Source organism: Apodemus sylvaticus, chromosome 12, assembly GCF_947179515.1.
Source record: "Apodemus sylvaticus chromosome 12, mApoSyl1.1, whole genome shotgun sequence".
NCBI classification, from domain to species: Eukaryota; Metazoa; Chordata; class Mammalia; order Rodentia; family Muridae; genus Apodemus; species Apodemus sylvaticus.
In genome coordinates this window covers 17,873,756-17,901,273 of record NC_067483.1, presented here as the reverse complement: position 1 = coordinate 17,901,273, position 27,518 = coordinate 17,873,756, and the positions used below count along the sequence as shown (strand labels likewise).

The following is a 27,518-nucleotide window of genomic DNA, read 5'->3' as shown; positions in this document are numbered from 1 at the left end:
ATAGAACAATAAATCAGCTATTCATTTATATGACTTTTTTTCAAACCATAATGATGTTTATATGTTAACCATGGCACCACAAAAGGGAGGAAGCTTTGGGGGGCTCATAGTTTTCAAGGGTCCCCTTGTGGTGGCGTGGCCCAGGTGCTTGGCGAGAGCATCGCGGTGTGGAGGAGTTTATGGTGAATGCTGTGCTTGGCAGATCATCGGGGTGTCTGGGTGAAATGGCCTCAAGCCTGCTGACCCACATTTTCTACTTCCTCCAGAGTCACCCACCTGCTGGGTTTCCAGATAGGGACTAAGCATTAAAATACGAGCCTGGGCTGAAGAGGTGGTTCTGTGGTTAGAAGCACCAGCTGACTCTCCCAGAAGAACTGGGTTTAGTTCCCAGTACCCACATGGTGGCCAATAACTGCCTGTGACTCCGGTTCCAGCGAGTCTGACAACCTCTTTTCGCTTCACCTAGCACTGGCCATGAAAGTGGCTCACAGGCATACTTACAGGGAAAACGCTCATGCACTTAAATAAAATAAATATGGGCCTATGGGGAGGCATTTCGTATTCAGATGATAATGTTTGTATATAGGCCAGGTCCTGGAGTGAGATGGTCTTCTTTCTGACTTTCAGTCTCGGAGGTGTAGCGCATCCAGAATCAGGCAGCACAGCACTACAGGAGAATGCAGCTGTAGCCGAGGTTTTTGTGAGGTCGGGTACCCCTGGGGCAGACCAAAGCCTGCAGGAGGGGCAGTTAGCCTAATGAAGAGGGAAATGTGGGACCAGCTGATGAAGGTTTTAGGGACCGAGGAGTCCAGACTGGCTGGCTCAGAGAGAGGATGCTGGAGACATGCAGCCTACCAAGGCTCTTTCCACACTGAGAGCCTCCCTCACGCGGTTGATGGGATTGGGACTGGAAAGGTGTGAGTGGGCAGTGAGAGGCCCTGTGCCTGGCCTCTGGAACGGCAGTGCGGATGCAGGGAAAGGATGTAGAGATGATTAAGGAAGATGCGCCGGCGGACCAAGGGTTTCAGGTGCCACCCGTTTTCTGTTTAAGCTACAGTGACCTCTCCCGCCGATTGATTTCTAACCAGCTGAGGCTGCTGTTTCAGGTCTTTGTGAGCCTCGCCTAATTTCATATTCTCTCACACCAGCAGCGTCCGGTCGGAGGCATCCAGTGCCTAGGATTCACAGTGGAGTAACATCCCTTTAAAAGATCAGTTCATCAACATTTCTTTGAGGAGAATTCAGTTGTGGAAGGCAGCTGTCATAGGATTTCTTATATGTGAAAACAAAGAACGAAACTATTCTGTGGATTCCCTGTGTTGGACCCTGAGAAAGGCAGGCGCTGCGCCTGCCTTCTCCGCGATTTCCAGCCCCCGCTTCTGTGCATCTCTGGAAGAGAGAACTTGCAGGCGGTGTTTTAGAACCAGGAAGCTAGGGAGGTGTTCTCGGCACCTGGTACATCATTCACCTTCCCGGTATGGTTTCCGAAGACCGTGGTCCTCAACCTGTGGGCTGCAACCCCTTTAGGACCATTTCACAGGGGTAGCCTAAGGCAGGAAAGCACAGATATTTACATTATGATTCATAACAGTAGCAAAAGTACAGTTATGAAGTAGCAGCGAAAATAATTTTATGGCTGGTGAGTCATCACAACATTAATGGGTCACAGTGTTAGGAAGGTTGAGAACTACTGTCCTAAGACACCAGATTACTTAATAGGAATTTGATCAACCCTGTTAAATTTTGGAAATATGTATCATCTACTGCTTTCTATTGCAAAATAAATCACAGAAATTAAAATGTGGCTTAATCTAAACAGAAAAGCCTTGTCTTGAAAAACAAGTGGCTTAATGATAGAATATGTGCCTAACTTGTGATTGATTCAAGGCCAAACATACACACACACACACACACACACACACAAATAGAATGCCTGATGTCCATACATGAGCTCAGGACCCTGTGGAGACTTATGAGCCAGGTGGTCTTGGCTCTAAAAGAAAAGTCCTAAAGGGCTAATAGGAGACTTCTATTAACTACATGAGATAATTCTATAAACCACCACACACACACACACACACACACACACACACACACACACGCCTCAACAGAGAGACAGCAAAGCCTGGTGATCACCACAGATGGTGGGTCTTGGTTGTCACTAACCAGCCACTGTGGCTTCTATTTGTATTTAAAAATGGGCTCCTCTCTAAAATAGGTAAACAGTAAAACAATAGGCATGCATTCATTAAATTAAAAAAGAATAATAGAGCTTTCATCTCTAGGGTAGCACCAAAGTGCTAAAGGGGCCATGGACCCTACTTCTCTCCTTCAAGGAAGCATTTATGAGGTCATTGGGAGGCACTGGTGTAAGGCTCCATCCAGAACATCTCAAAAAATTCTTACTGTTGAGCATGGTAGCTCATGGTGCAATTCCAGCACTCAAGGCTGGGGCTGGAGGATTACTCGTAGTTCAAGGTCAGCCTGGACTGCTAGTATGAACCTTTAATCCCAGTATTTAAGAAAAGTGGGGACAGGCAGGTATCTTTTGGAATGAGGCCGGCCTGGTCTACATAGCATATCTAGAGTCGCATGGTGAGACCTTGTCTTAAACAACCACAAAGCAAAACAAATTGTGTACCAGGCGCTATTCTAGGAGACTGGAGCGGAAACAGAAAATACAGTATTCAAGAGCTCTTTTTCCTACAGTCCTTGAGTCCTCCAGCACGGGGAAGTCGGAGCTGTGCCTGGGTAAACTAGCTGAATAGCAGGAGAGCCGCAGACTGGGGGAGGGGCGTGAAGCTGGACGGTGGATGTGTGTGTCTCGGATGTGCGTGTCTCCGATGTGTGTGCTTCCGATGTGCGTGTCTCTGAACATCACTGTAGTTCACACAGCAAAGGATAAAGGCCTTTGTTCCTAAACCACCCCAAATGTAGTACTCTATCCTTAAATTTACCATCAGTCTGAGGTCAGTTACTATGCAACAGCATTAATTAAAGAGAGCTACTACTATTTTTGGATCACGTGCTTGAAGCACCTCTCCCCATATGAATTCTCTTATGAATCCCTTTCTCTTTATTGTAGCACTGCCACTGGACTGGGCATTAAGAATAAGGAAGGAAGCAGGGACTTATTGAATCCGCCCCCCCCCCCAAAGAGCCAGACCCTACGTTTAACCTTAATAACCTCCTAAGAGTGGGAAGCGGCAGGCATTACAGATTTTAGAAACCCTCATGACTTCTCCACTGAGAGGCAAGACCAACTCTTCCATTCGGGCAACCCCACTGCTAATTAATGTCCTCTGGAACGTAAAGAAAAATGTTAGCATTGAAACATGACCCATTAAGAATGACTAATGGATACATGCGAGGTTTTTTGTTTTTGTTTTGTTTTCTTTAAGAAGTCATTTGCATTTCAGAAACAAGGTGATGAAATCTTTCTCACTTTATGGGGTCCGAACTGTCTTTCACAGAGCTGAGAGAAAATGAAGCTTTTAATGGAGTCTTTTCTGGCTCCAGCATCTGGGCAGCTTTTGGAAAAAATTAAGTGGCCCTCATTGTTGTGTCCTGGCCAGAGTGCCGTACCCTTCCAGGGTCAGCATAATCGGAATAACAACCCAGTGCTGTCCTCCATCCAGGCAGTGACTTCACCAGCAAATTGTAACCTGCTTGGTGCCTTTAATAAAAAGGTGGTACCGTCTGTGGCTTCAGGTCGGCTGTCCTCCTGACTCCCCGGCCGTTCTTTTTTTAGGCAAGGCCTTTGTGTGTTTTTTCCAGAGTCCAGGGGTGGAATGACATGTTGCTCACATTCACAAGGGGATGATGTATCTCCTTTTAAAGTTAGCTGTAAATTTTCTTCTACTCAGAAATAAACGTACCTTCAGCCAGATGAGGTTTCCATGCCTACGTCCCAGACCCGGACAGTGCTTCCTTACTAACTGTGGAACCCGGCGCATGCTGTGTGCTGAATTACCAGGCTCAGGGAGCGCTGGTGCACGCCAGGAAAGGCCTGAAGAACAGTGAAATGTAGACACCAAACTCGGACTAGTGAGGAAACCCTTCCTGCTTTCTTACTAAATGTTTTTGTTATGTTTTGTCTGAGACAAGGTCTTTGTATGTATCTCTGACCAGTATGGAACTTGTCATGTAGACCAGGCTGGTCTCAAACTCAGAGATCTGCCCGCATCTACCCACCATGCACTAGGATTAAAGGTGTGGACCACCATACCTGACCAAATGTCTTTTCTCTCTTCTCTTCTCTTCTCTTCTCTTCTCTTCTCTTCTCTTCTCTTCTCTTCTCTTCTCTTCTCTTCTTTCTCTCCCCTCCTCTTCTCTCCTCTCCTCTCCTCTCTTCTCCTCTTCTTTCTCTCTCTCTCTAAATTGATATATTTCTTCATTGCTGTCATAGATGAATTGAATATTTAAACAACTTCAAGTTCACATGCAGAATGTACAATTCAAAAGTCAACAAAAAGAATCACAGGTATTAAATTTTTTAGTAAAGCAAAGATAAATACAAAATTAAATGTTTTTTCCAAGCATAACTAATGTTAACACTTTTAAGAGCAGAACAGCATAGCATTTCATAAGACAGTAAAAAAAAGGAAGAGAAATTGTTATTTAGGTCTAGGGAAAATAATAACCTTTCATTAGGCAAGACAGAGTTCAGCATGAGGCCCCTCTGATGCCCAGCCTCTGCGGTGGTGACTGAACAGGCCAGCTGTTTATTCTTGTTTTAATTGATAAGGAATAACCCAACAATGTAGTAGTGAAAAAGCTGCTGTATTTTTTTAACCCTTACTATCCCAGTGAATTCCCACGGTCAGTGTCTCCCGCCTTCTAGTTGAGTTTGTGTAACAAGCGCTGCTTTAAGGACATGGGAGGAGTTTGGCTTTGGTGTGAGAGGAAGAACCCCATGCTATGACCTCAGTTCTCTTGGGGTTCTTCCTGATATAACCAAGAAACAGCAACCTTCTGTCACAGAACTGTAACCTGTGAGTAGGAAGCTCTCAGAACGACAGACACATTAATGTCTTCAGCGATCTCTGCTCAATGGTGTACACTCCACACACCAGCAGCTGGGCAGGGTGCGCTTGATAGCATTAACACCCAGAGCTACTGAGTCACCATTCCCTGGCCAACCTGCAAAGAAACTGTGTGTGTGTGTCTGTGTGTGTGTGTGTGTATTAGAATTTACCAATTTTACCAGGTTTTGTTGTTTCGAGACAGGTTTTCACTCTGTACCTTAGATGGCTCTAGAACTTATCTGTACTATTCTGAGTACTGTAGAAGCTATACTGAAGGTTGTATAGACCCTCCTGGATTCACCTCTTTAGCACTGGGGTTAATGGCATGGTTTACCATGGCTCGCTAAAAGTCCTATTTTGTTTGTTTTTGTGGTACAAGGTATTGAACCAGTTGCTTCAAGTACACAAAGTGTCCCAGTTGTTCCTCTATTGTTGTGAAGATACACCACAGACATAGCAACTATTATAGAAGAGATCATTTATTCGGGCACTTGCTTACAGTTCTAGAAAGCTAAATTCATTATCATTATATCAGGGAGTATAGCTAACAGGCAGATAGATATGATGCTGGAGAAGTGGCTGAGAGCTTACATCCCAGTGCACTGGCAGCAGGCAGAGAGAAAGAGAGAGAGAGAGAGAGAGAGAGAGAGAGAGAGAGACAGAGAGACAGAGAGACAGAGAGACAGAGAGACAGACAGAGACAGAGACAGAGAGAGACAGAGAGACTGAAAGAGAGAGAGACAGAGACAGAGAGACTGAAAAAGAGACAGAGAGACAGACAGAGGCGGAGGGAGCCACTGGGCTCACCTTGGGCCTTTGAGGCCTTGAAGCCCACCAGTGACACACTTCCTCCAACGAGGCCACACCTCCTAATCCTTCTAATCTTTCTCAGACAGTTCCGCTCTCCAGTGGAGCCTATGGGAGGCCTTCTTCAAACCACCACTACACGTGCCGTCTGCCCCAAGCCATTTTAGCAGTGTTGTTTAGTGCTGTGCGGTTGCCACCATTTTCCATCACTAGGACTTGTGTGATCCCCCAATGAAACTCTCCTCCCATCAAATAAGAACTCTGAATCTTTTTCCTTTTCTGGGGAAGAACTTATTCTGCTTTCCCTGTCTATAAACTTGACTGTTCCACTTACCGTGTGGCAGTGGTGGCACACAGTGCTCGTCCTTCTATACCCGACACACGTTGCTTATGCGCGATGAAGCATGTATCAGAACACACCTCTTCAAAGCAGAATAATAATTTAGCCAGTTTTCATTTAAAAGGCATTTTCTCACAAGAGTATTGATTTTTTTCCATCAGCCAATCATGATAGCAAATGCATTAAACCCAAACCAAGTTGAATAACAGAGATCTAAACATTATTAAAACAATTGTTTTAGAATCTGATGTTGTTTTTCTTGTGTAGCCAACTATCTAACAGACATAACCAAGTGGGGCAAGAGTGACGTTAGTTGTCAGGTTCAGAGAGTTTAGCTCATTGTTCTTAACCCCACTGGCTCTGCCCTGATGGTGATACTGAGCCCCGTAGCAGCAGACGAGAGGAGAAAGAAGCCGTTCTTCTCATGACAGGAAGCAGAACAGAAAGAGGAAGAAGCCACAGCAAGACATTCTTTCAAATCAGTCCCTCAATGGCCTACTCCCTTCAGCCATGCCTAACCTCTCACTACTTCCCCACAGCCCATTCAGAGCCCGAACCCATCAATGGGTGGAATGGTTGATGAGGTCTAGTGTGAGGCTCACACTAGAACTGCCTGTGGAAATACTAGAGCTAAACTTCAACAAACTCGTAGGCACTTCTCAATCCAAGCAAGCTGTCGATCAAAACTGGTGTCACTGCTGTGAAGGGCAGCCTGGGTGCTGAACTCTTCTGCAGCCCTGTGTATGGCGCATGCCCAGGACCCCAGAGGGTCTTTCACAGAAGTCAGCCCAATGCTCTCCAGACAAAGGGAATTTCTCACAGCAACGGGTGGTGAATTCAGAAAAAGTGGGTAATGATTTGCAGAAACACCTCCATTCTAAATGGTTAACATTTTTTGAAAGTTTAGGCTTCAGCCATCTGAAAAATTCCCTTAGTGAGATGATTCATTTCAACTCACTGTGAAAGAGAAGCAAGCGGAAAGCAGAGTTTACGTCAGCATCTGCTGCCCTGCTCTACGCCTTCTCTTTTCCTACCTTACTTTAGAGAGTGGAGTGTCAGGTAAGAACTCTCAGGTGGGCATACAGTGGTTTTCCAGGGGAGTTTTTGCTTTACCATTAACTCTGTATCTTTTCCTGTGCATAAAGTCACATACTTGTAAGGGTCACTGGCATTCAGTTCAGCTAGAGTCACTCAGGGGAAGCTACGTCACACAGACTGACCCTTAACCACCATTTTGGACAGTAGGGTATGGTGGCCTCTGACCTGGCTGGAGGCCTTTCCTGTTGTGATAGAATCACAGCTGGAGTCCGGACACACCACACCAGGCCAATGCAGTTCCACATGAGAGAGGGTTATTGTGGGGGAAGGGGGTGACAGAGTCAAAGGGAGAAAAGAGAGAGTGAAAGTCCAGAGGGCCAGCTTTTTATGTAGGCTGCGATGTAACCACTCGCAGCATGGGAGGTAAACCAGATGGCCGCTGGGAATGTATGGCGACTACAGTAGCAACAGATGTGTGGGTCCCTGTCGCCTACGGGTGATGCCACTGGAAGCTGAAACTGTAAAGCTAGTTCCTGACACCAACATTGCCTGTGATGTAGAAACAAAGAAGTAGGTTACAGACCTGTGAGCTGTCCTGAAAGGAAGTGCAGAGTGGCCATTGGCCCCGCCGTCTGAGGAGGTGAGTAATGGCGCTGACTCCAGGGCAAAGCTGGGCTTGAACCCAGCCAGCACCAGAGCAGCTTGGGTTCTAGTTTGACACAGCACTGCGGTCATTCCAGGTTTGAGCTTCCAGAGAGCTGCTTCTCTCGAGGCCCTGGGTGTGATGACTGCAAGCGTGAGCAGCCACAGGATGCTGAGAAGCTTGTGTAAGAGACCATTATCTCTTGTAGACAGAGCATCTGAGATGACCTTAGCAGAAATGACAGCGGTAATGACGACAACAGCACAGCCTTTCCCCTGGTACAAGAAACCAGTTTTGTAATGAACATGGAATTTCCCTGGGGAATAGCTGTAGAGAGAGCTGGGTGGGTGAGATAAAAATAACAAAGGTATCTGATTGTATTCTGCTCTCTCTTCTCCACATGGCCCTGTGTAGTTCACTTTGTTCAGCTGTCATGTTGAGTGTTACTTCATTGGACTCCTGTGTCTTTTGGTCCAGAGAAAGAAAGATGGCTGCCTGGGTTTAGAGGCCATGAGTTACCTTGAATTTGCACTTCAATGCACCTGGCAAAGAGGAGGAAGTGAGTCCGGGTGAATGTTGCCGCCTTGGACTTTATGGAATGAGGGGTAATGGGCTTGGTTTTCCAGGGTTCTGGAGGCCCACATCTGAGCCCCCCTGCACTCAGGCATGCGCACAATCCTGGGTCACTAGGACATCAGCTGAAGCTGTGTCTTCCTGCCATAGGTCAGAGTCTTGTAAATAAACTCTTGTCATAACAAAGGATCAGCAGCCACATGAGGTGGCTGGGCCCCTACCCCTTTACCCAGAGGATGCCAGTTTCCCAGTGGGCATGAGAAGATTCTACTTTTATGTTGATTCTAATAGGGGGTCTGTCTTGCTAGACCACCTTGGTAAATGGTGACAAATGGTGGCAGTCGTAGCATCATGGAGAAAAGAGTGAGGCTTACAAACCCAGCCAAGCTCTCTTGGTTCCAGTTTTATGCAAATTTGCATAATAACATGCAAATTATTTCTCAGTAATTCAGGGCCCAGGGACCCATGCTCCTCTGTTTTTGTCCATGTTCCTAGGCTTTTCGGTCGGTATGGTTACTTTGGAGGGAGGGGGCATATGCAGTGAAGCAGGTTAAAGAAGGCTGGCAGGTCCTGCCTTCCTCCATCAGTGGATGCTATGCCTGGGATTGCATCCTGGGCTCCAGCTTCTGTCTGCAGCCACAGGCCATGACTTACATGTGTGGGCAACAGGAGGAGGTTAACACAGACTAATGTATTTTCAAAGTCCTTTATTTCTGCTCTTCTCCCCCAGATGTTTCAGTGTCATTCAGTGTATATCACTTATTCATCACACCTGTATTATTTATCTGCTAGAAGCACTGCAGTAGGTATTGAAAATAAATTAGTATGCTCTCCTCCTAAATGTGGAATTGCGGTACTCTGGCTGTAGCTTTTCCACTTCCAACATGATAGCTGTCCCCTGTGCATGTTGACTGTGTGAGTGTGGTAAGTCTCATTTCACATGGGTTGAGCATGTAAATCATGTGCCAAGTTTCAAAGACTCTTGGCATCAAGGAGTGAATTTAGAAATGTTCATATTTATATAAATATATATGTATTTGTATGTAATTTTTATATTAACTGCATTTTTAAAAGATGGTATAAATAAAATACATTCAATATGGCCACTAGAAGGATTAACATGGTATATATAGCTCCCATTGTGTTTCTGTTGGGCAGCATTAGTGGAGGCTTCTAGCACCTCAGTATACAATGTAGTCACCTTTTCACTTGGGTTTGAGACTTATATAGAATTGTAAAAGATGACCTTTCTTTTTCCACAAATGTTGGTCTAGTTTACATGTTTTGCAGCATCCCGTATAACCCATCTCAGAGTATGTTCCTATCTTTATTTATTCCATGTCTGTCCACTGAAGGAGTCAGGCAGACTTTGCTGTATCTTTATAGAGGAAGATGTAGAGTCAGGGTGACTTGCCAGTCTGCAGAATTAGAGCTGAGTTGGGAATGGAATTCTAGCCTTTGAGCGTCTATCTCTGTTGGATAGAAGGCTGTTAGACAGTAGCTTCTCCATATGGACAGTGTCTTTACCAAAGACTATTGTGTAAACACAATCCATTCAGAAGTATGTGCAGGCGTACATTCTGGTAACATATCGGACAGCTTCAGTATGTGTGTGTGTGTGTGTGTGTGTGTGTGTGTATGAACTTGTCTACAGCTGGCTAATATGACATAGTCATCCAAGGTTGTCGCTGATGCTCAGTTTTAAGGCACACTTCCGTTGGGTTTGTAGGCTCATTAGAGTCGAGCAAGGTCGGGGAAGCAGGTGCATCATCACTTTGCAGATATTCTATTCTCAGGTCGAGTTCTTGGCATTATAAGGGGTGCTGAGAAGCTCCAATTGAGATTCAGTCATCCATGCTATGGAACCGCAAGGCAAGTTGCCTGGAACTTCAAGGCAATGAGTTGTACCCAGGAAGTCGCTTGACATGAGAGGTGGCCTGAACATGGAGAGGTGCAGCTCTGGGGAAGAGAAAAGCTGTGTCTGTCAAGGCGGGTGAGATGTGATTAGTTGCTGAGGGTACCGAGGGCCAGGATAATGGGAGTGTCTTCCTGGCTTTACCAGGTCCACGCTGTTAGGCCATGTTACAGCCTTTCTGTTTCCTCATGTTCAACTGAGGGAGTGGGGTTACAGAGTCTCTCGTCATTTTGAATACATGACTTTTGACGGCTAGAGAATCAACAAAAAGAATGCTAATAAGCTACCAATCACAGCAGAGAGCTTTTGGCGCGCTTACTGCCCTTCCTTCTGTCACCTAGCAGAGTGCTGTGTGGTGTGTGTGACCATTGTCTTGGACCGTTCACATGTCCCTGATGGAACACAAACTTGTGTAGAATGCCTTTATGACTGTGACCAAAACATAGCAGTTAGGCGTGAGACCTAAAGGCACAGTTCTTTGCCTGTCTTTTGGCGCTTACTCTGTTCTCCCAACATGTTCTGAGTCCTAATTTTTTTCTTACCACATACCACTAGTCTGCTGTAAGAAAGGGTCTAACCCCTGCACACACACTGATACTATGCTATAGTAACTCACAGCTTGCTCTTTATCCAAAACTGTTTCGTCTACCCTACACCTCTATAGATTAAAAAGTTTCCCAGCCGGAGATGAATGGCAGAACGAACGGTTTTGCTGCTTTCCCTTCTAAGAGGAAATATTTGAATTGAGCTTCCTCTGCTCAGGGCAACAAAAGTAGCTGGCTATTAAGGTAGCTTTGTGTTGTGGGACGTGAGTCATCTCAGGGGCACACTCCCTCAGTGAGAGAGAGCCCTAGCCACCCTCTTCTGCATCCTTATTCTTGGCTTAGCCCTGAGGAGCTGGCAGGCTTTCTGTTGGAATGAGGAGATTGGCAGAGCCACCCTAGACAGCAGCGTCCCCAAACACTGTGGCAGAAGGTTTGGTCTACATACCAAGGCAGCCAGAGGATTAATTGCATTCTGCGATCACAGAAAAGGTGCTGAATTATGCTCCTCGTGTTTTAAGAATGACAGGTGTTTGCTTTGCTGTCTCTGTAAACAATGCGTCACAGGGACCGGAGAAGCCAGGGTTCAGAAAAAATAAATAAATAAATGAAAAGCCCCACAGTGAAGGTCCCTGGGAGCCAGTTAGCTCTCTAAAAGGACCTCAAGATGAACTATTTCATGATTGGAACCTGGAAAGATCAGAAGTAGGGTGAGGAAGTGTTTCTAGACATTTCCATAGTCTAATTAAAGCATGTTCTATTTGGAAATCTAATTTCGAGTATGAAAGAAAATTTCAAGTTGCCCAGTATCGTTTGATCCCCTTCCCTTTTGTGTTAGAAAGTGTATTAGAGAAAAATTGCTTCTGCTGTTCCTCTATGTATGCTTCCTCCATGGCCCCCGAACAAAGACATCCACTAAATATCCAGGGCATTCCATGATCTTTGGGCTGCTTTTCCCCAGAGCCCGTTGTTCTTCCGCAAGTGTGCATTCAGTCCACTGCAGCCCAGTGTAATACCTTTACTTTGTGGCCATGTCTTCAATCCCTTTTCCCCAAGCAAGGGTGGTCCTAAGGAATTCAGTGTAATCGTTTGACTTCCTTGGGAGAACACATGAAGCAGGTGTCTGCTTCATTGTGTGTGTGTATGTGGGGGAGGGGGACTCCTGCCTTGACTGATTCTGTGTAGCACCCCATCCTCTCTTCACAAGGCTGAAAAAGAGAGTCTTGCTGAGTCTTATGTTCAGGGTTTGAGCTGAGTAAATTTTGATGTTTAATGGTTCAAAGAGAATCTCATTCTGGACAGGTGCTCCGGGCTGGGGGAGAGTTTTGACCTCGTTCCCATTGCTGCTGTTGGGTGACGTGGAGATGCTGCTCTGGGACTCTGGCTGGGAGTACTGAGTGAGGGCTGACTCTGCCCAGCTGGCACATCACAGGGCTCTTCTGCACTGCCTTCTCAGAGCATGTCCTCAAGAGGCAGAGGTTGCGGCCTCCAGGTCTTTTGGGGTTGAAAGCTAGCTAAGGTGACTTGTTCTCAACAACAGAAGGAAGGATGCCCAGATGCCTGCTGCATCCAGGAGAACCCCTAAATTCCTTCCTTAATCCTAGGAGTATGAGGATGCTTTAGGGAGTTCTGTGCTACAGTTAACCTTTCTAACAGCACTGCCCACCCCGTGCCTGTTTTACCCACAGACTTCAGGTGAAATGCTACACTTTCCCTCCATGTTCTTCTCATAGCTGAAGAACCATCTATGTGAGCTGTGGGTATACATGGTCCAAAGACTGTTTCAAACAGTCTATTTACGGACTCTGTCACACATGGTTATTTTCTTTCTTTGTTATCACAATGCAATGCCTAATCTAAATTGCTCAGAATGGAAGCTTTTCTGATAGTGTTTCGATTGGATACTTAATCTCTTAGATTGACAATTTTAAGTACCAGGATAATTGTATATTTTACCATCTAGAATGGGATGTTTGAGCCGAACCCTGTTAAGAACTTTCTAGCCTTCTTGGATTTCATTGGAACTTCAGTTCTAAGCAAGTATCCACTTCCCTGAGCTATCGTTTTTAAGGTATTATTTTAAATTATATGTATGTATTTCCCTCTATGGTGGGCATGCGCATGTAAGTGCAGGTGTCCATGATGGCCAGAGGCATGGGATGCCCAGGAGCTGGAGTTTAGGAAGTTGTGTGTTCTAGGGAATACACTTGGGTCCTATATCCTCTTAACTGCAGAGCCGTCTGTCAGATTCACCATAATCCATCCTCGAAGCATGCCTTTGTCTAAGAATATAAGACCTCAAGAAAGGGCACAACTGGATGCTGGTCTTGTCTCCATCTTCCTGACATAAGAAAGAGATGCATCAAAAATATTCTTTCAGCAAATATTTCCATTTTACTGGAAACAAAACAAAACAAAGTACAAAACCCCAGAGAATACTCATGGGCACACAGGACCATGTTTGGTGGTGTGTCAAGTAGTCATTTTCAACGGGACTAAGTAATTCCACATTGCTTTACCTCTGCAGTACCTCTGCAGGCTCAGGTGTGTTCCCGTGTATATTTCTACGTTGGATTGGTCCTCTTCCATTAAACAGCAAATGCCCAGGGGCAGCTCTATCTCTGCTGGGACCCCAAGGGCAGGGCTGTGAATCAGTGGATGCTTTCTGACTCCTGGCTTCCAGGGCTCATAATGTGCTCCTGGAGAGCAAAAGGCTGCCCCACACATGTGAGCAAATCACCAAGTAGGTAATAGTCCCACATACTCCAGATCAGCGAGAGGATTGATAACTTTTTGTTTTTGTTTTTCAAGACATGGTTTCTCTTTGTAGCCCTGGCTGTCCTGGAACTCTGTAGACTAGGCTGGCCTCGAATTCAGAAATCCACCTGCCTCTGCCTCTGCCTCGCAAGTGCTGGGATTATAGGCAAGTGCCACCGCTGCCCGGTGATTGATACCTTTTTGAAAAAGAAAAAAAATTGTAGATTTTTAGAAAGTTGTTGCTTGGTTTCACTTTCAACCTTAAGCTTCAGTCAAAGGAATAATTCATCCTGGGAACATTTTAGCAATTTGCTGACATGCAGAGTGGAAACCAAGCATGCCTGTGTGCCTCAAGGGCTGATATTGGGAGAAGATCAGCTTCCTCTTGCTCAGGAATTCTTGTGCTGCTAAGGAACCTTTTTTTTTTTTTTTCACTTTTCAGCTGAAGCTAAATTAGACCACAGGAAAAGGATGGTGCACCTTCAAAGAGCCAGCCGGGCTGGTGCGTGCTCTCTATTCGTAGCAAACCGCTGTAGGTGCTGGTGCAAAAGTGAAGCTTTTGTTCTGTGCAAAGGTGGGAAAGAAGATCTCTCTGCTGTGGAGACGTTCATTTTGTAGATGTGAGGAACTTTATCTACACCTCAGAGGCGTTGAAATGTGTCTGTAATGAGCTGGGAAGAGAGCCCTGGTGGGATGCGGGTGGGTGGAGGAAGTACCGACCCACGCCTCCGGGGGCTCGGCCCTTCTTTGTGTATCTGCTCTTTTTCATTTACCTTCTGCGAAACAAAGGCTCACCTAGAAGCTCTCGGCTGCTTTCCTCTGTTCAGTGGCACACACCCTGGCTTTAGGAGAGGAGAGCTGTGCCTGGAGGCCTTGTTCCCTCCTTCCCTGGGGCTGGATCTCTCACAGGAAGTTCCCACTGCAGGGTTGGCACTTCACTTTCCCACACTGCACCGCCGCCGCCGCCGCCCTTCTTGTGTGGGAACTGAAGCAGTGCCTTCCGAACTCTTTTTGGAGGGCTGGTGCCGTGGTTGGTGTGCATGTGGAGGACAGACAAGCAGTTACATGGTTGTGGGGCCGAAATCAGGCCACCGAGCTTACTTAGCATCAACCTTCATCTACCAAGCCAGCCACCGTTTCCACTTTCATGTGTTGGATAAATGACTTGGAAATTTCCTGAACAGTATTTGGACTCATTCCCCCTAATTCCCATATTCTTCCTCTGACTCTCTTGCGAATGGTCCCCTCCACTTCCAAAGCGTCATTCATTATCTCTACTTGCAGCCGATTCTGCGCATTCTTCTTCATGCTCTTTTGTGATGGCCCTTTCTATCTGGTGTCCCCGTGGGCAACTGGAGTTAAGTACGTTGTCAACTTTTCAGCTCAGCACGACACTCATCATCCTCCCCCCCCACCCCCCACCCCCCAAAAAAACCTTTCTCAGACTCAGCACCTTCTCTTCATGTTACTGTCATATGCCTGGTGTCCGGGCGCAGCACTGGCCTGTGTGCTCGCTGCCCTTGCTGCCGGTGCAGGGAGTCGGGAGGCCCCGCTGGCATCTGGTTGCAGGGTCGGGAAGCCCCGCTGGCATCGCGTCCCAGGGTTGGGAGGCCCCGCAGGCATCTCGCTGGCATCCGGTCCCAGGGTCCCAAGGTCGGGAGGCCCCGCTGGCATCCCGGGACACGTCCGCACCCACGGCTTCTTCACAGTCTTGCAGCGGACCAGCAGTTCTAGCTTGAGCTTGGATCTTCAGAAGTCCACTGCAGTTCCTCCTTATTCTAGTTTATCTTGTGTCTTGGACAGCTTTGCTTAAAATTCTTCTTCACGTTTTTAAGTGCTATCTCTCCTACCAGGTCGATCTTTATCACCTGTGGTGTGCTGCGTAAGCCTGCCTCCTGCCTTTCAACACGCATGAAGTGAGTCCAGCACCGTCCCCGAGCCCTCTGATCTGAGCCTTTCTGGAACCCAGTCTGACACCCCTGTTTTGGAGATTTTTTTTTTCTTTTTGATATCTCAGGACAATCTTCTTCTGTCTAAACACTAAAATTCCCATCATTTCTCACCCGACCATGGGAAAACACGGGACTGGCCTCAATATCTTTGTCTCAGGGACTTCCAACCTTTCTGTGGCACCCTGCCAAGTGTGGTCACATGATGAGTGATATATGCAAATGCTTTCTGCACATTTTCTTCTGCTTGCCTCAGGTGTAAATGTGTCTTATTTGTTTGCATGTCTATTAGCATGCTTAGATTACAGCTCTTGGACCTACTGCTCAGGGGCATTCACTGACCGAAGTGCAAGAACTACCAATTCTTACTTTACATTTATTTGTTCCTTCTCCCTTCCTTCTTTCCTTCCTTCCCTCCTTCCTTCCTTCCTTCCTCCCTTCGTTCTTTCCCTCCTTCCTTCCGTTCTTCCTTTCTTCTGCAGTTATATAAACCTACATATGTCTTGTATTCTGCTAAGTATGTGAATTCATTACTTGGCATGCTGACTAGAGATGCACACATCTTTTTATTGTCTTAAGACCTGCCATACTTTCCAAAGAAACTGCTCAGCTCTTAAGTAATAAGCAGTTATTTTAAATGCTATCTGTGTTGTATCTCTGTAGCTTATGTTTGTGACTCAATTTTGCTTCCAAAACATTGTGTCTTCTTGATAGTTTGAGGTACTAGTTCATAAGATTGTTATATCTTGGTATATCCCCATGAGTGGCCCTTGAAAATATTGAAAATTGTACTCCATCTTTGTGTTTGTGACTGCTAAATGAACCATTTTTTCAAGTTCCTCTGAAATATAGACAGTCCCCTAGTTCCAGCCCAAATTGCAACGTGGAAATATTAATTAACAGCCAGCAAATCAATGCCTATATTCCTTTGGTGATTTATACTGTATTATAAACCAAACTCATCAGACAGAAGGACTCTGCAGCCACAGCCCTGCTCTTCTCACAGCTCCAGCGAGCCTGGGTTTGTGGAAAGATACTGCTTCCAGTGCCAGAACCCACCAATTTTGTTTTCAAATTCCTCAAAACTAAAATAAGAAACTTTGGTGACATAAATGTTCCAAATTCAAAATATCCACAGTGAATTCATCTCCTTCCTGTTTGAGCCTGCTCCCCCTTGCCTGTCTGTCTGGCCAATGACATCATCACCTGGCGGGACAAAGCCCAAGCTCTTCACTGTGTTTTAGTGTCTTCTCGCGGCCAGATGGAGCTTCCCTGGATGAATTGTACCGTCCTGGGTGACACCCAGCATCTGGATCCACAGCCCTGCGCTCTTCCTCCTCATCTGAATTCCAGTTTTACAACAGAAATCCCTGTTTCTATTTTTTAATCCACGTGTGGCGCTAGCTCCTCCGTTGTTTTTGACTATCACGCGGCTCCCCATCCCACCCGTCTGCCTATTCGTTTATTAGTGTGTGTGCATTTGCGTGTGTACATTTTCGTTTGTGCGTGCACGTGCATGCATGCATGTGTGCATGTGTGCATGTTTGTATGTGTGTGTATAAGGCCAAAGAGCAACCTTGTCTTTTGAGTCAGGGCCTCTCAACCTGGAGATGGCTGATCCGGCTGGGCTGACTTGACCAATGATTGGCAGGGACCTGCCCATCCCCAGCTGTGGAATAACAAGTATACACCACAATGCCGGGCTTTTAATGCGAATCCTAGATCAATCTCAGGCCTTCATGGAAGCACTTTGTCAACCCATCTATCTCCCTAACATCAGCCCTAGCCTCCAAAAATTACTTTAAATTTTATATACAGTCAAAAGTACCACTTTTGTGAGCTTGAGAAATAACCACAATCAGACTGGGGAAAAGCAACATCTCTGTCACTTCTTAAAAAATTCTTTCCTGTTGTTCTTCTGCCCTCACATCCTGTGCTGCCCTGTGCTTTGAGTGCGGCCTTCTCTCTGCGCATCTTGGTTTGTGCTTTTCAGGGTCACGAGCTGATCTCCTTGTCTTGGAATACCTGTCCCCTGTCCATGATGTCATCTTTCTCCATGACATAGGATGTTGTTAACACATCTGTATTGGACCCACTGGGAAATGTGGAGTTTCTCCAAGCCTAACTTTTCCTAGTAGTGTGTAACCCAGCAAGAATATAAAATCAAGAACATAAAGAAAGCCGGGCAGTGGTGATGCACACTTTTAATCTCAGCACTTGGGAGGCAGAGGGAGGTGGATCTCTAAGTTTAAGGCCAGCCTGATCTTAGCAATTTCCAGGAGAGCCCTGGAAAAAAAGTACATAAAGAATTCTGACACTTCTTAAGGAGATTTGATTTTTTTTCCCCCGAGATAGGGTTTCTCTGAATAGCTCTGGCTGTCCTGGAACTCACTCTGTAGACCAGGCTGGCCTCAAACTCAGAAATCCACCTGCTTCTGCCTCCCAAGTGCTGGGATTAAAGGCGTGCACCATCACTGCCTAGCCAGGAGATTAATTTTTGAGAAAGACGCTCGTATCTTGCTAGTCAGGCAACTAATTAGGACTCCAGAAAAGCAATAAGTCGCTCAGAGGGGACATGATGGCCTAGAATTCTTGTGAAGAAAGAAGATTCAAAAATGGGTAGGAGAGACAAAGGAAGAAGGTCTATGAAACGGGGTGATGGTGTCTCGTGTCTGTCAGCCTTCCTCAGGACCTAGGGCACTGCTGCTGGGCAGTGTGTGGTGTCTTTTGAATGATCCTCCATGTTGAGAAAGATGTCAGAAAAGCCAGAGCTTCGGTGGGCACAGTGATGCCATCCCTCTGGCCTGTCGTGAGGGTACAGTGAGGCAGTCTCTAGCTCCTGGTGTTCCTAGGAGTTTGGGAACTAAAGAAATGTTGACTTCTGCCCTGTGTCCTCTGCCCTACTGAAGCTCCCCTCCAAATTGCCTCAACTCTTTAGGCTATTTTTTTCTCTGGTATTTTTGGTACCTCGTTACCTTTAGTAGGCTCTGTTCTCTCTGTGTCCTGACCCAACCCCTCCACTATCCCAAAATATCTCTCCTTCAATTTAACATTCAACTCTCCTTCAATCAAAATTAGCTTTTGTCTACATTCTTTCTGCATTTATAACAAGTACGACAGGTTTCACAATTGCTTATTTCTGTTTTTGAAACAGAGTTTCAGGTTGTCAAAGCTGGACTCGATCGAATTATGTAGCCAAGGGCAAATCTGAGCTTCTGTTTCTCCTGCCTCTGCCTCCTATGTGCTGGGATTTACCAGGATGTTCCACTGTGCCGGGTTTATTTGGTGTTTGACAAGGACTCTACCAATAGGCCTAGAGCCCCACAAATAGGTTTCTATTGTAATTTTTCATCCACATCTCTGAGGTCTCCCCCAAATAGTGTAAAACATGCTCAAGTGACAAAGTGAACTTCCTAAGTCGTCATGGCCATGCTGAAGACAATGAACGGGGCAAAGAAGGCATCTCTCTTACACGGCGGTGTTCACCCTTCTGTGTATACACAGTTTTCACATCACAGCTTTACTCTACTTGTGAATGTTCCAAAAAAATGACTGTCGCGTGATCAAACCCCCGTGGCGATGCTTTCGTGAGCACGGGATTAGACGCCAGGCTAGACAGGTCCAGAGGTGGTGAGGGCGTGGGAGGCCTGGCTGGCTGCTGACACAGAAAGGGAGAGGCGAGAGAGGACCCTTCCATGTTCAGGAGGGGAACGCCACCCCTCTGCACCATTCCTCTATAAGCTCTGAGTATGTGTGCTGTCAGAGTTCAGTCAGGACGCTGGACCCTACGGCCACGCTCACTTACACTGAGTAAGGCTGTTTTCAGTGCTTTCCTTGCCTGCCGGCTCTGTGAGGCAGAGCTCTCCTCTCCCTGCGCCCACGTGAAAACTCCCACCACGTTCACACAGTCATGTTGCTCCACACAGGTCCTGATATGAGAGCAGACAGGCCAGCTTGTGAAACTCAGACTTGGCCTTCCACGCTGTCTAAGAAGTATGCTATGGGGCTGAGCACTGTTCAGTTTGTAGCCACTCAGAACGTGTCCCGTCCAGTATCTCAGCAGTGCTTACCCATATTGTATTTGCATGACTTCTCCTTTCTCAGATCCAGAGGGTGCAGTCCCAGCTGCCTCAGGATGGCTCCCTCAAAGGTCATACGCTCTTGGGGGAGAGGTCAGGAGAGTCCCAAAGGCCCCTTCTGTCCCCTGCGAGCACAAGGCCATGGGTCAGCCAAAGACCCAACTAGAATGACGTCCTCCCTGATGTGATTTTCCCACGCATATGTTCTCCTGAGTAATGGTCCTTAGTGGGAATGGGAACTCTGCAGTCCTTATGCAGAGATTAAGCCACCAACCAACTGCTTCATGAGCTTTATTTCCTTCAGATGGAGTTCTTCCTCCAGTTCCGTGTGTGTGTGTGTGTGTGTGTGTGTGTAAGAGAGAGAGAGAGAGAGAGAGAAAGAGAGAGAGAAACAAAGAGACAGAGAAACAGATAGAGGGAGAAATAGAGACAGAGAGAGACAGACACACAGAAACACACACACAGAGAAACAGAGAGACAGACAGACAGACAGAGAGAGAGAGACAGAGAGAGAGTACACCCACACCTGCTCACACATGTACATGTGTATAAGTTTGCGTGCATGTATGGAGGCCAGCTCTAGGTATCTCACCAATGCTCTAATATGTTATTATTAAAACAGGGCCTCTCCCTGAACCTGGAGTTCACCAGTTCAAAAGCAAGGCTAATTGTCCACCAAGCTCTGGTTTCTTGTCTCTGCCTTCTCAGTCTTGGATTACCAGTGTGCGCCACCACACTTAGGTTTTGTGTTAGTGCCAGCCAGGGATTAGAACTCAGGTCCTTATGCCTGTGCAGCAGTTCTCTACTGACGGAGCAGTGTCCCCTAGTGCCATTTCAGATAAAATGTTCAGACTGCTCCTATACTCCTGTCAAGTCGAAGGTAGCAGCTTAAAACTAAGATTTCAAAAGAAAAGTCCCGTGTGAAGTCCCGTCGGCCCCTGGGGATACTTACGTGTCGTTGGGCAGTTTGCAGCAGCGGTATGGGGTGCACATGTCCCAGGCCTTTGCCCTGAAGCATGTGAACATGGCTCCAAGCACACCCAGCCAAAGGCCTTCTGATTGTGACTTTCAAGAAGCCTCCTCAAATTGGATGCACCTCTGACCCTGGAGGGTTTAATTCATCAGCTCCCCTTGATATCTGTCCCCTTAGAGGGAAGCAGGCCATATATACCTCAAATCAGTTCTGCTTTCCTTCCTGTGTCTCAAAGGGTCTCCATTAAACCTACCAAAACCATAGCTATAAACTCCCCCCCCCCTCCGCAACAGAGCAGTTTAATCAGGAAATGCAGGAGAGGGAGAGGCAGAAACTTCTACTACTAAAGTTCCACAGTAGCCCATGGGTTCTACTATCCCATCCATCGGAGCACTCGGTGGCACACCGTTACCCTTGCATTTCCCCACTGTAGTTAGGCTGCCAACGCTGGGTGCTGTTTATCCAGAAAGAAAGGCTTCTTAGCTGCTACTTAGACTGAGGTCAGATTTTCCTTTGGAACAGGAAGCAGATGCCAAGTTTATTTTAAAAGTGTTCTTGGTCTACCTAAAACTAGAGGGTATGAAGAATCCTCTGAGGGTAACAGTCTCATAATTCTCATAAATCTTTGCTTCCTCCAAACCAAACCCAGGGTTTTAATCTGTGCTCCTTAGGGCTTTTGTGTTCTTGTTTTTGTGTTTGTGTTTTTCCCCAGTTCGACAGATACTAGAGACCTGGGAATGAGCCTCAACTGAGAGATGGCATCTATCAGATTGGCCTGTGGGCATGTCTGGGAAGCATTTTCCTGATTAATGACTACTGTAGGCAGTGCCACCCCCGGGCAGATGAACCTGCACTGAATAAGAAAACAGACTGATCTAAGCCAATAAGCACCATTCCTCCACGGCCCCACGGCCTCTGCTTCAGCTCTTGCCTTCAGTTTCCTGACTCCCCTCAGTGATGGAATGATACCTCAAAGTGTAAGACAGAACACCCTTCTCCTTCCTAAGTTTATTTTAGTTGGTTTTTTTCTTTGCCAGCAGCAGAAAGCAAATCAGAGCCTATCCCATTTACGGAAAGGTGCCTGTGACTTGATAGGAGGATATCTGAATGTGAAATTCTGAGGTCACCCATGGGAAGGGATTTAGCCAGTTCTCACACCATGGGAGAAAGGACTCTGGAGATAGGCTGAATCTCCATAAGCTTTACTGCCCCACGCAGCGGGCCCTGTATCTTGGGGAGCAGAGACTTCCCGGCTGCCTGGGAAGAGATTATGTGTCTAGAACTTGAGAAGAGAAAAGCAGCTTCAACAGCTTTGTACTCAGATAACCACACAGACATTTTAGGTTGGGAAATAAGCCACTGAATTTTAGGTGGTTTGTTTCGTTGTCAGAATGATAGAGTTTCACAGACAGGAGAGAGTTTATCTCTGAGACAGGAAAAGGTTAAGCGTCTGTGAAGGAAGATTAAAAACTCAGATCAGAAAGATCCACTTGATAGCTAGTGAGCAAAGACCCTGAGAGATGACGCAGAGCAGCCCTCCTATGTGGGACAAGCTTTCAGTGCTGGGACGGTGACATTTGTCCTGCCGTCCGGTCCCTTCCCTGCCATGGTTACTACTGTTACTTCCTAGTGGGACTGTGTTCCTGCTCCCAATTAACCAAAAGCCAAGACGAAAAGAATTAGTTGAATTAAGACCAAAAAAGAAGAGAGGAAATATGTCTTGAAAGTTTCATTAATTGCAAAATGATGCTAATGGAACATTCAATAAAAAATACTTCTCAGAACCAACAGTTATTCTCAGAAAGGGGCCATTAAAGCCGACTTCTCGAAAACTGAGGAAATCCCAGGAACAAAACCCAAATGCCTGGGAATTGGGTTTAAGAAGCCGTTTTGAGTTGGTCCTGCTTAGTAATTTACAAAATAGGATGTAATCGCTGAGTATTCTAAAAATCTGTTCCGCTGAAATGGGACAGTAAGTTCAGTCTCCCGTGAGCCAGGCACATCCAACTTGTCTGTTGTTACACTTTTTAGTGCCGTTTATTAGCCATTTTTTGGTAATCATGGGCCTAGGTTTTTGTCAGTCATAATATAGCTTTGCACAAAGATCCAGCGTCCTCCCCAGAAATTGCTAGCAGGTTACGGGAGAACCATGGTGCTGACTACTATCTCAAGGAAGTAAGGTTTTGTCATGGCATTGGAAACGTTGTCTAGATATAGATTCAAAGCCAACCTTGAAGATAAGATTTCTGTCCCATTGAGATGATTTAAAAATTGGATTTCCAGCCAGGCAGTGGTGGCGCACGCCTGTAATCCCAGCACTTGGGAGGCAGAGGCAGGCAGATTTCTGAGTTCGAGGCCAGCCTGCTCTACAGAGTGAGTTCCAGGACAGCCAGGGCTACACAGAGAAACCCTGTCTCGAAAAAAAAAAAAAAAACAACCCCCCCCCAAAAAAAACAAACAAAAAAATTGGATTTCCACTCAGCAGGTAAAAAAAGGAAAATAAATGAAATCAGCTTTCATTACTCAAGCTGAGGGCTAAAGTATGTGAACAGAAAGCCCATTGCCTATAAATAAGCAGTTTTGAAAATGTGCAGAAATTCCATTAAGAGTAAATTTTGATCCTTTGGTAAATGAAAGAAGAAATTACTTGTTGCAACTCATGCATTGAAATTGCTGTTGAAAAAAAAATCTGAAATAGCACTCAGGCATAATCAAAGGGCGACCTGCAGTTTAACTCCCTTAATTATATAGGTCAAGAACTTCAGGTAATAGACCCGTCCAAGATGAGTGACTGAATTAGGTAATCTTAATGTCTGTCTAATCAATTATAGTCTCTACCTGATCAATGTGAAGCTTTCCTTCCCTTACAGGATTACAGGCTACTGTCAAATAGAACACCTCCAAGTTTGATAATACTGGTTACTACTGTGGGCTAATTATAGGTCATTTTACTGTACAATATGACTATTAGTATGTGCTTTTGAAAGATAAAATAGCTAATGGAAATCACTCAGGGACTATCAGACAACAGGATGATAACAAAAATATCAATAATCATTAAACCATCAATAGCCAAACAAATCATCAGTCTACAGTGTACACATCATTTCTTCTGTTATAAACAGGTTATAATGAACTCTTTTCCCATGTGGAGGTATCTTAAAATAATGATTACTGGCATTTTCAAAGTATTTTAAAATCGCACTAGAATGTAACCTACAGTTTACATTGTAAGCATTCTTAGGTATTCAGTGGCAGTCAGTGTTGCACAACCCAGCTTCACATTGTTTTTTAATCTGCTTATAGGATCTTTCAGGACCTATTAGATGACCCAGCACAGAGTCTCTGTTCCTTCTATCCCTGCCTCTAGTTGCTGGCAACCCCACGTTGTCTCTATGAATTTGACGAGTCCAAGCAAAGTCGCACGTGTGAATGTCTTTGAGGTTCATCCATGCTGTACCATGTGTCAGCATTTCCCTTCTTAAAGCCAAACACCGTCCCCTTGTGTGAGTACAGCTGACTGTCAGTCAGTCACTGGGTTGCTTTAGACTTTCTGTTATTGCAGACACGGCTTCAGGAAGGTGCTCAGAGCCTGATCAAGTGCCCATTCTCAGTTCTTTGGCATCTGAACCCAGATGTTGGTTTTCTGAACCATGGCGATGCGATTTGTGACCCTTTGAAGAACAGCTGTGCTGGTTTCCTCACCAGCTGCACCGTTCGTGCTCCATTCCCAACAGCTCGGAAGAGGTCTGACGTCTCTACCTCCTTACCAACACGTGTTAACCTTTGTTCGGTTTTTTAATTTTGTTTGGTTGTTGTTGTTGTTTTGGATAACAAATGATAAATTTATTTGAAGACAATTAATAAATACATTTTATCATTTATTAATGATAAAAGAGCCAATTTGCATACTAATGAGATTGATGTGGGATTTTTAAAATTACTTTTATATTTTTTACAGTCCAGCCATGGCTCCCCTCCTGGTCCTCCTTCCCACAGTTCCTCATCCCATTCCTCTTTGCCCCTGTCTGCAAGAGGATGTCTCCCAACCCCACCAGGCCTCCCCACTCCCTGGGTTAGGCGCTTGTCTTCTCCCACTGAGGCCAGACTAGGCACTGTTCTGCTGTGTACATGTCTGAGGCCTTGTTCCAGCTGTTGTGTATGCTGGCTGGTTGATGGCTCAGAGTCTGAGAGATCTCAGGTGTGCGGGCTAGTTGAGACTGCCGGTCTTCCTATGGGGTCACCTCCTCCTCAGGTTCTTCCAGCCTTTCCCTAATTCAACCACAGGGGTCCCCAACTTCAGTCCAAAGGTTGGGTGTAAGTATCTGCTTCTATCTCAGTCAGCTGCTTGTTAGACCTCCCAGAGGACAGCCATGCTAGGCTCCTGTCTGTAAACACACGATAGCATCATTTATATCATCAGGCCTTGGAGCCTCCCCTTGAGAAGAATCCAGTTTGGTCGGTCTCTAGACCACCTTTCCCTCAGTTTCTCCTCCATTTTTTTGGCCCTGCAGTTCTTTTAGACAGGAACAATTCTGGGTCAGAGTTTTTGACTGTGGGATAGCAACCCCCATCTCTCCACTTGATGTCTTGTGTTTCTTCTGGAGGTGGACTCTACAAGTTTCCTCTCCCCACTGTTGGGCATTTTGTCTAGGGTCCCTCCCTTTGAGTCCTGAGAGTCTCTGGTACATTCTAGAGGGTCCTCCCCCCGCCACACCTCTCACTCCTTTGAGGTTGCATATTTCCATTCATTCTGCTGGCCCTCGGGCCCTCCACCCCCCATACCTGATCCTCTTCCCCATTTCCCCTCCCTCTCCTTTCTCCCACCCTTCCTCCCTCTGCCTCTGTGATTATTTTCTTCTCCCTTCCAAGTGGAATTGAAACATCCTTACTTCAGCATTTTTACTTGTTAATGTTATTTAGTTCTGTGGATTGTATCCTAGGTCTCCTGTACTTTTTTGGCTAATATCCACTTATTAGAGAGTACATACTATGCATGTCCTTTTGGGTCTGAGTTACCTCATTCAGGATGATATTTTCTAGTTCTATCTAGAACTAGAAAATTTGGGGGCAAAACTCTTGATGTCCTCATTCTTAATAGCTGAATAGTATTCCATTGTGTAAATGAACCACATTTTCTTTTCTTTTTTAAAGAATTTCAGAAAAAAAATATTGTTTATTTTTAATGGATCAGCTGCACCCACATATTTACTTCATATCTGTTCCTTCTGATTTTTAATGTTTATAACACAAAGGAAAAAGGATGCCCCTCTCAGCTCTGGATAATGTGGTAGCCTTATTCACAAGGGATCACTTTTAATGGATGCCGGTTTGACCATTTTGTCCTGATTTTCTAGAGGAGTCAGATTTCTGCTTCCTAGAAAATCAGAATTGTGAGTTCTGTCACTAAGAAATGACTCAAGTGAAGGATGGTCCCAGGACTGAGTGTTTAGAATCCAGAAGACACTCATCAATATCCTGGCTGTTATTGGTGAAGGTAGAGGTGGTGGTGGTGGTGGTGGTGGTGGTCTGCTTATTTTTGAGATTGTAATTTAATTACCATGTTTCTTTCTTTTTTATTAGATATATTCTTTATTTACATTTCAAATGTCACCTTTCCTGGTCTTCCCCCCCCCCCGCCCCCCGAAAATCCCATAAACCATCTCCTCGCACCCTGTTCCCCAATCAACCCTCTCCCGTTTTCCTGTCCTGGTATTCCCCTACACTGCAGCATCGAGCCTTTCCAGGGACAAGGACCTCTCCTCCCTTTGGTGTCTAAGAAAGCCATCCGATGCTGCCTATGCATCCGGAGCCATGGGTAACTACTCCATGTGTGCTCTTGGTTGATGGTTTTGTCCCTGGGAGCTCTGGGGACACTGGGTTGTTGTTCCTCTTATGGTGCTGCAAAGCCCTTCAGCTCCTTGGGTCCTTTCTCTAGCTCCCCCATTGGGGACCCTGTGCTCAGTTCAATGGCTGGATGAGGGTGTCCCCCTCTGTATTTGTCATGCACTTAGCAGAGCCTCGCAGGTGATAGCTATATCAGGCTCCAGTCAGCCAGCACTTGTGGGCATCGACAATAGTGTCTGTGTTTTGTAACTGTATATGAGATGGATCCCTAGGTGGGGTGGTCTCTGGATGGTCTTTCCCTCAGACTCTGCTCCACACTTTGTTTCTGTATCTCCTTCTGTGGGTATTTTGTCCTCCCTTCTATGCAGGACCAGAGTATCCATACTTTGTTCTTCCTCCTTCTTGGGCATCATTTGATCTGTGAAATGTGTCTTGGGTATTCCAAGCTTCTGGGCTAATATCCACTTATCAGTGGGTGCATACCATGAGTGTTCTTTGTTGATTGGTTTACCTCACTCAGGATGATATTTTTCCGATTCCACCCATTTGCCTAAGAATTTCATGAATTCGTTGCTTTTAATAATGGAAAGTATTCCATTGTGTAAATATACCATATTTTCTGTATTCATTCCTCCGTTGAAGGACATCTGTGTTCTTTCCAGCTTCTGACTATTATAATTAGAGCTGCTAGGAACATAGTGAAGCATGTGTCCTTATTACATGCTGGAGAATCTTCTGGGTATATTGCCCAGGAGTGGTATAACAGGGCCGTTCAGTAGTATTATGCCCTGTTTTCTGAGGAACCGCTAAACTGATTTCCAGAGTGGTAGTACCAGCTTGCAATCCCACCAGCAGTGGAGGAGTGTTCCTCTTTCTCCACATTCTCACCAGCACCTGCTGTCTCCTGAATTTTTGATCTTAGCTATTCTGACCAGTCTGAGGTGAAATCTCATGGTTGTTTTGAATTGCATTTCCCTGATGGCTAAGGATATTAAACATTTCTTTAGGTGCTTCAGCCATTCAATATT

At 45.8% G+C, this 27,518-nt stretch overlaps 1 protein-coding gene across 3 annotated transcripts in view; it reads left to right on the top strand.

The window, feature by feature from the left end:
- The window catches only part of Bcl2 (BCL2 apoptosis regulator), a 173,638-nt gene that overhangs the window by 12,106 nt on the left and 134,014 nt on the right, over positions 1-27,518 (top strand). The window contains exon 2 of one of the 3 annotated variants that reach the window (XM_052200890.1): positions 1,152-2,490. The exons of the other annotated variants lie outside the window; for them this stretch is intronic. Coding sequence (XP_052056850.1) covers positions 1,152-1,196 — 45 coding nt within the window. The 3' untranslated portion in view covers positions 1,197-2,490. Of the gene's footprint in view, positions 1-1,151; positions 2,491-27,518 lie in introns of those variants that run through there. 3 annotated transcript variants of the gene reach the window in all.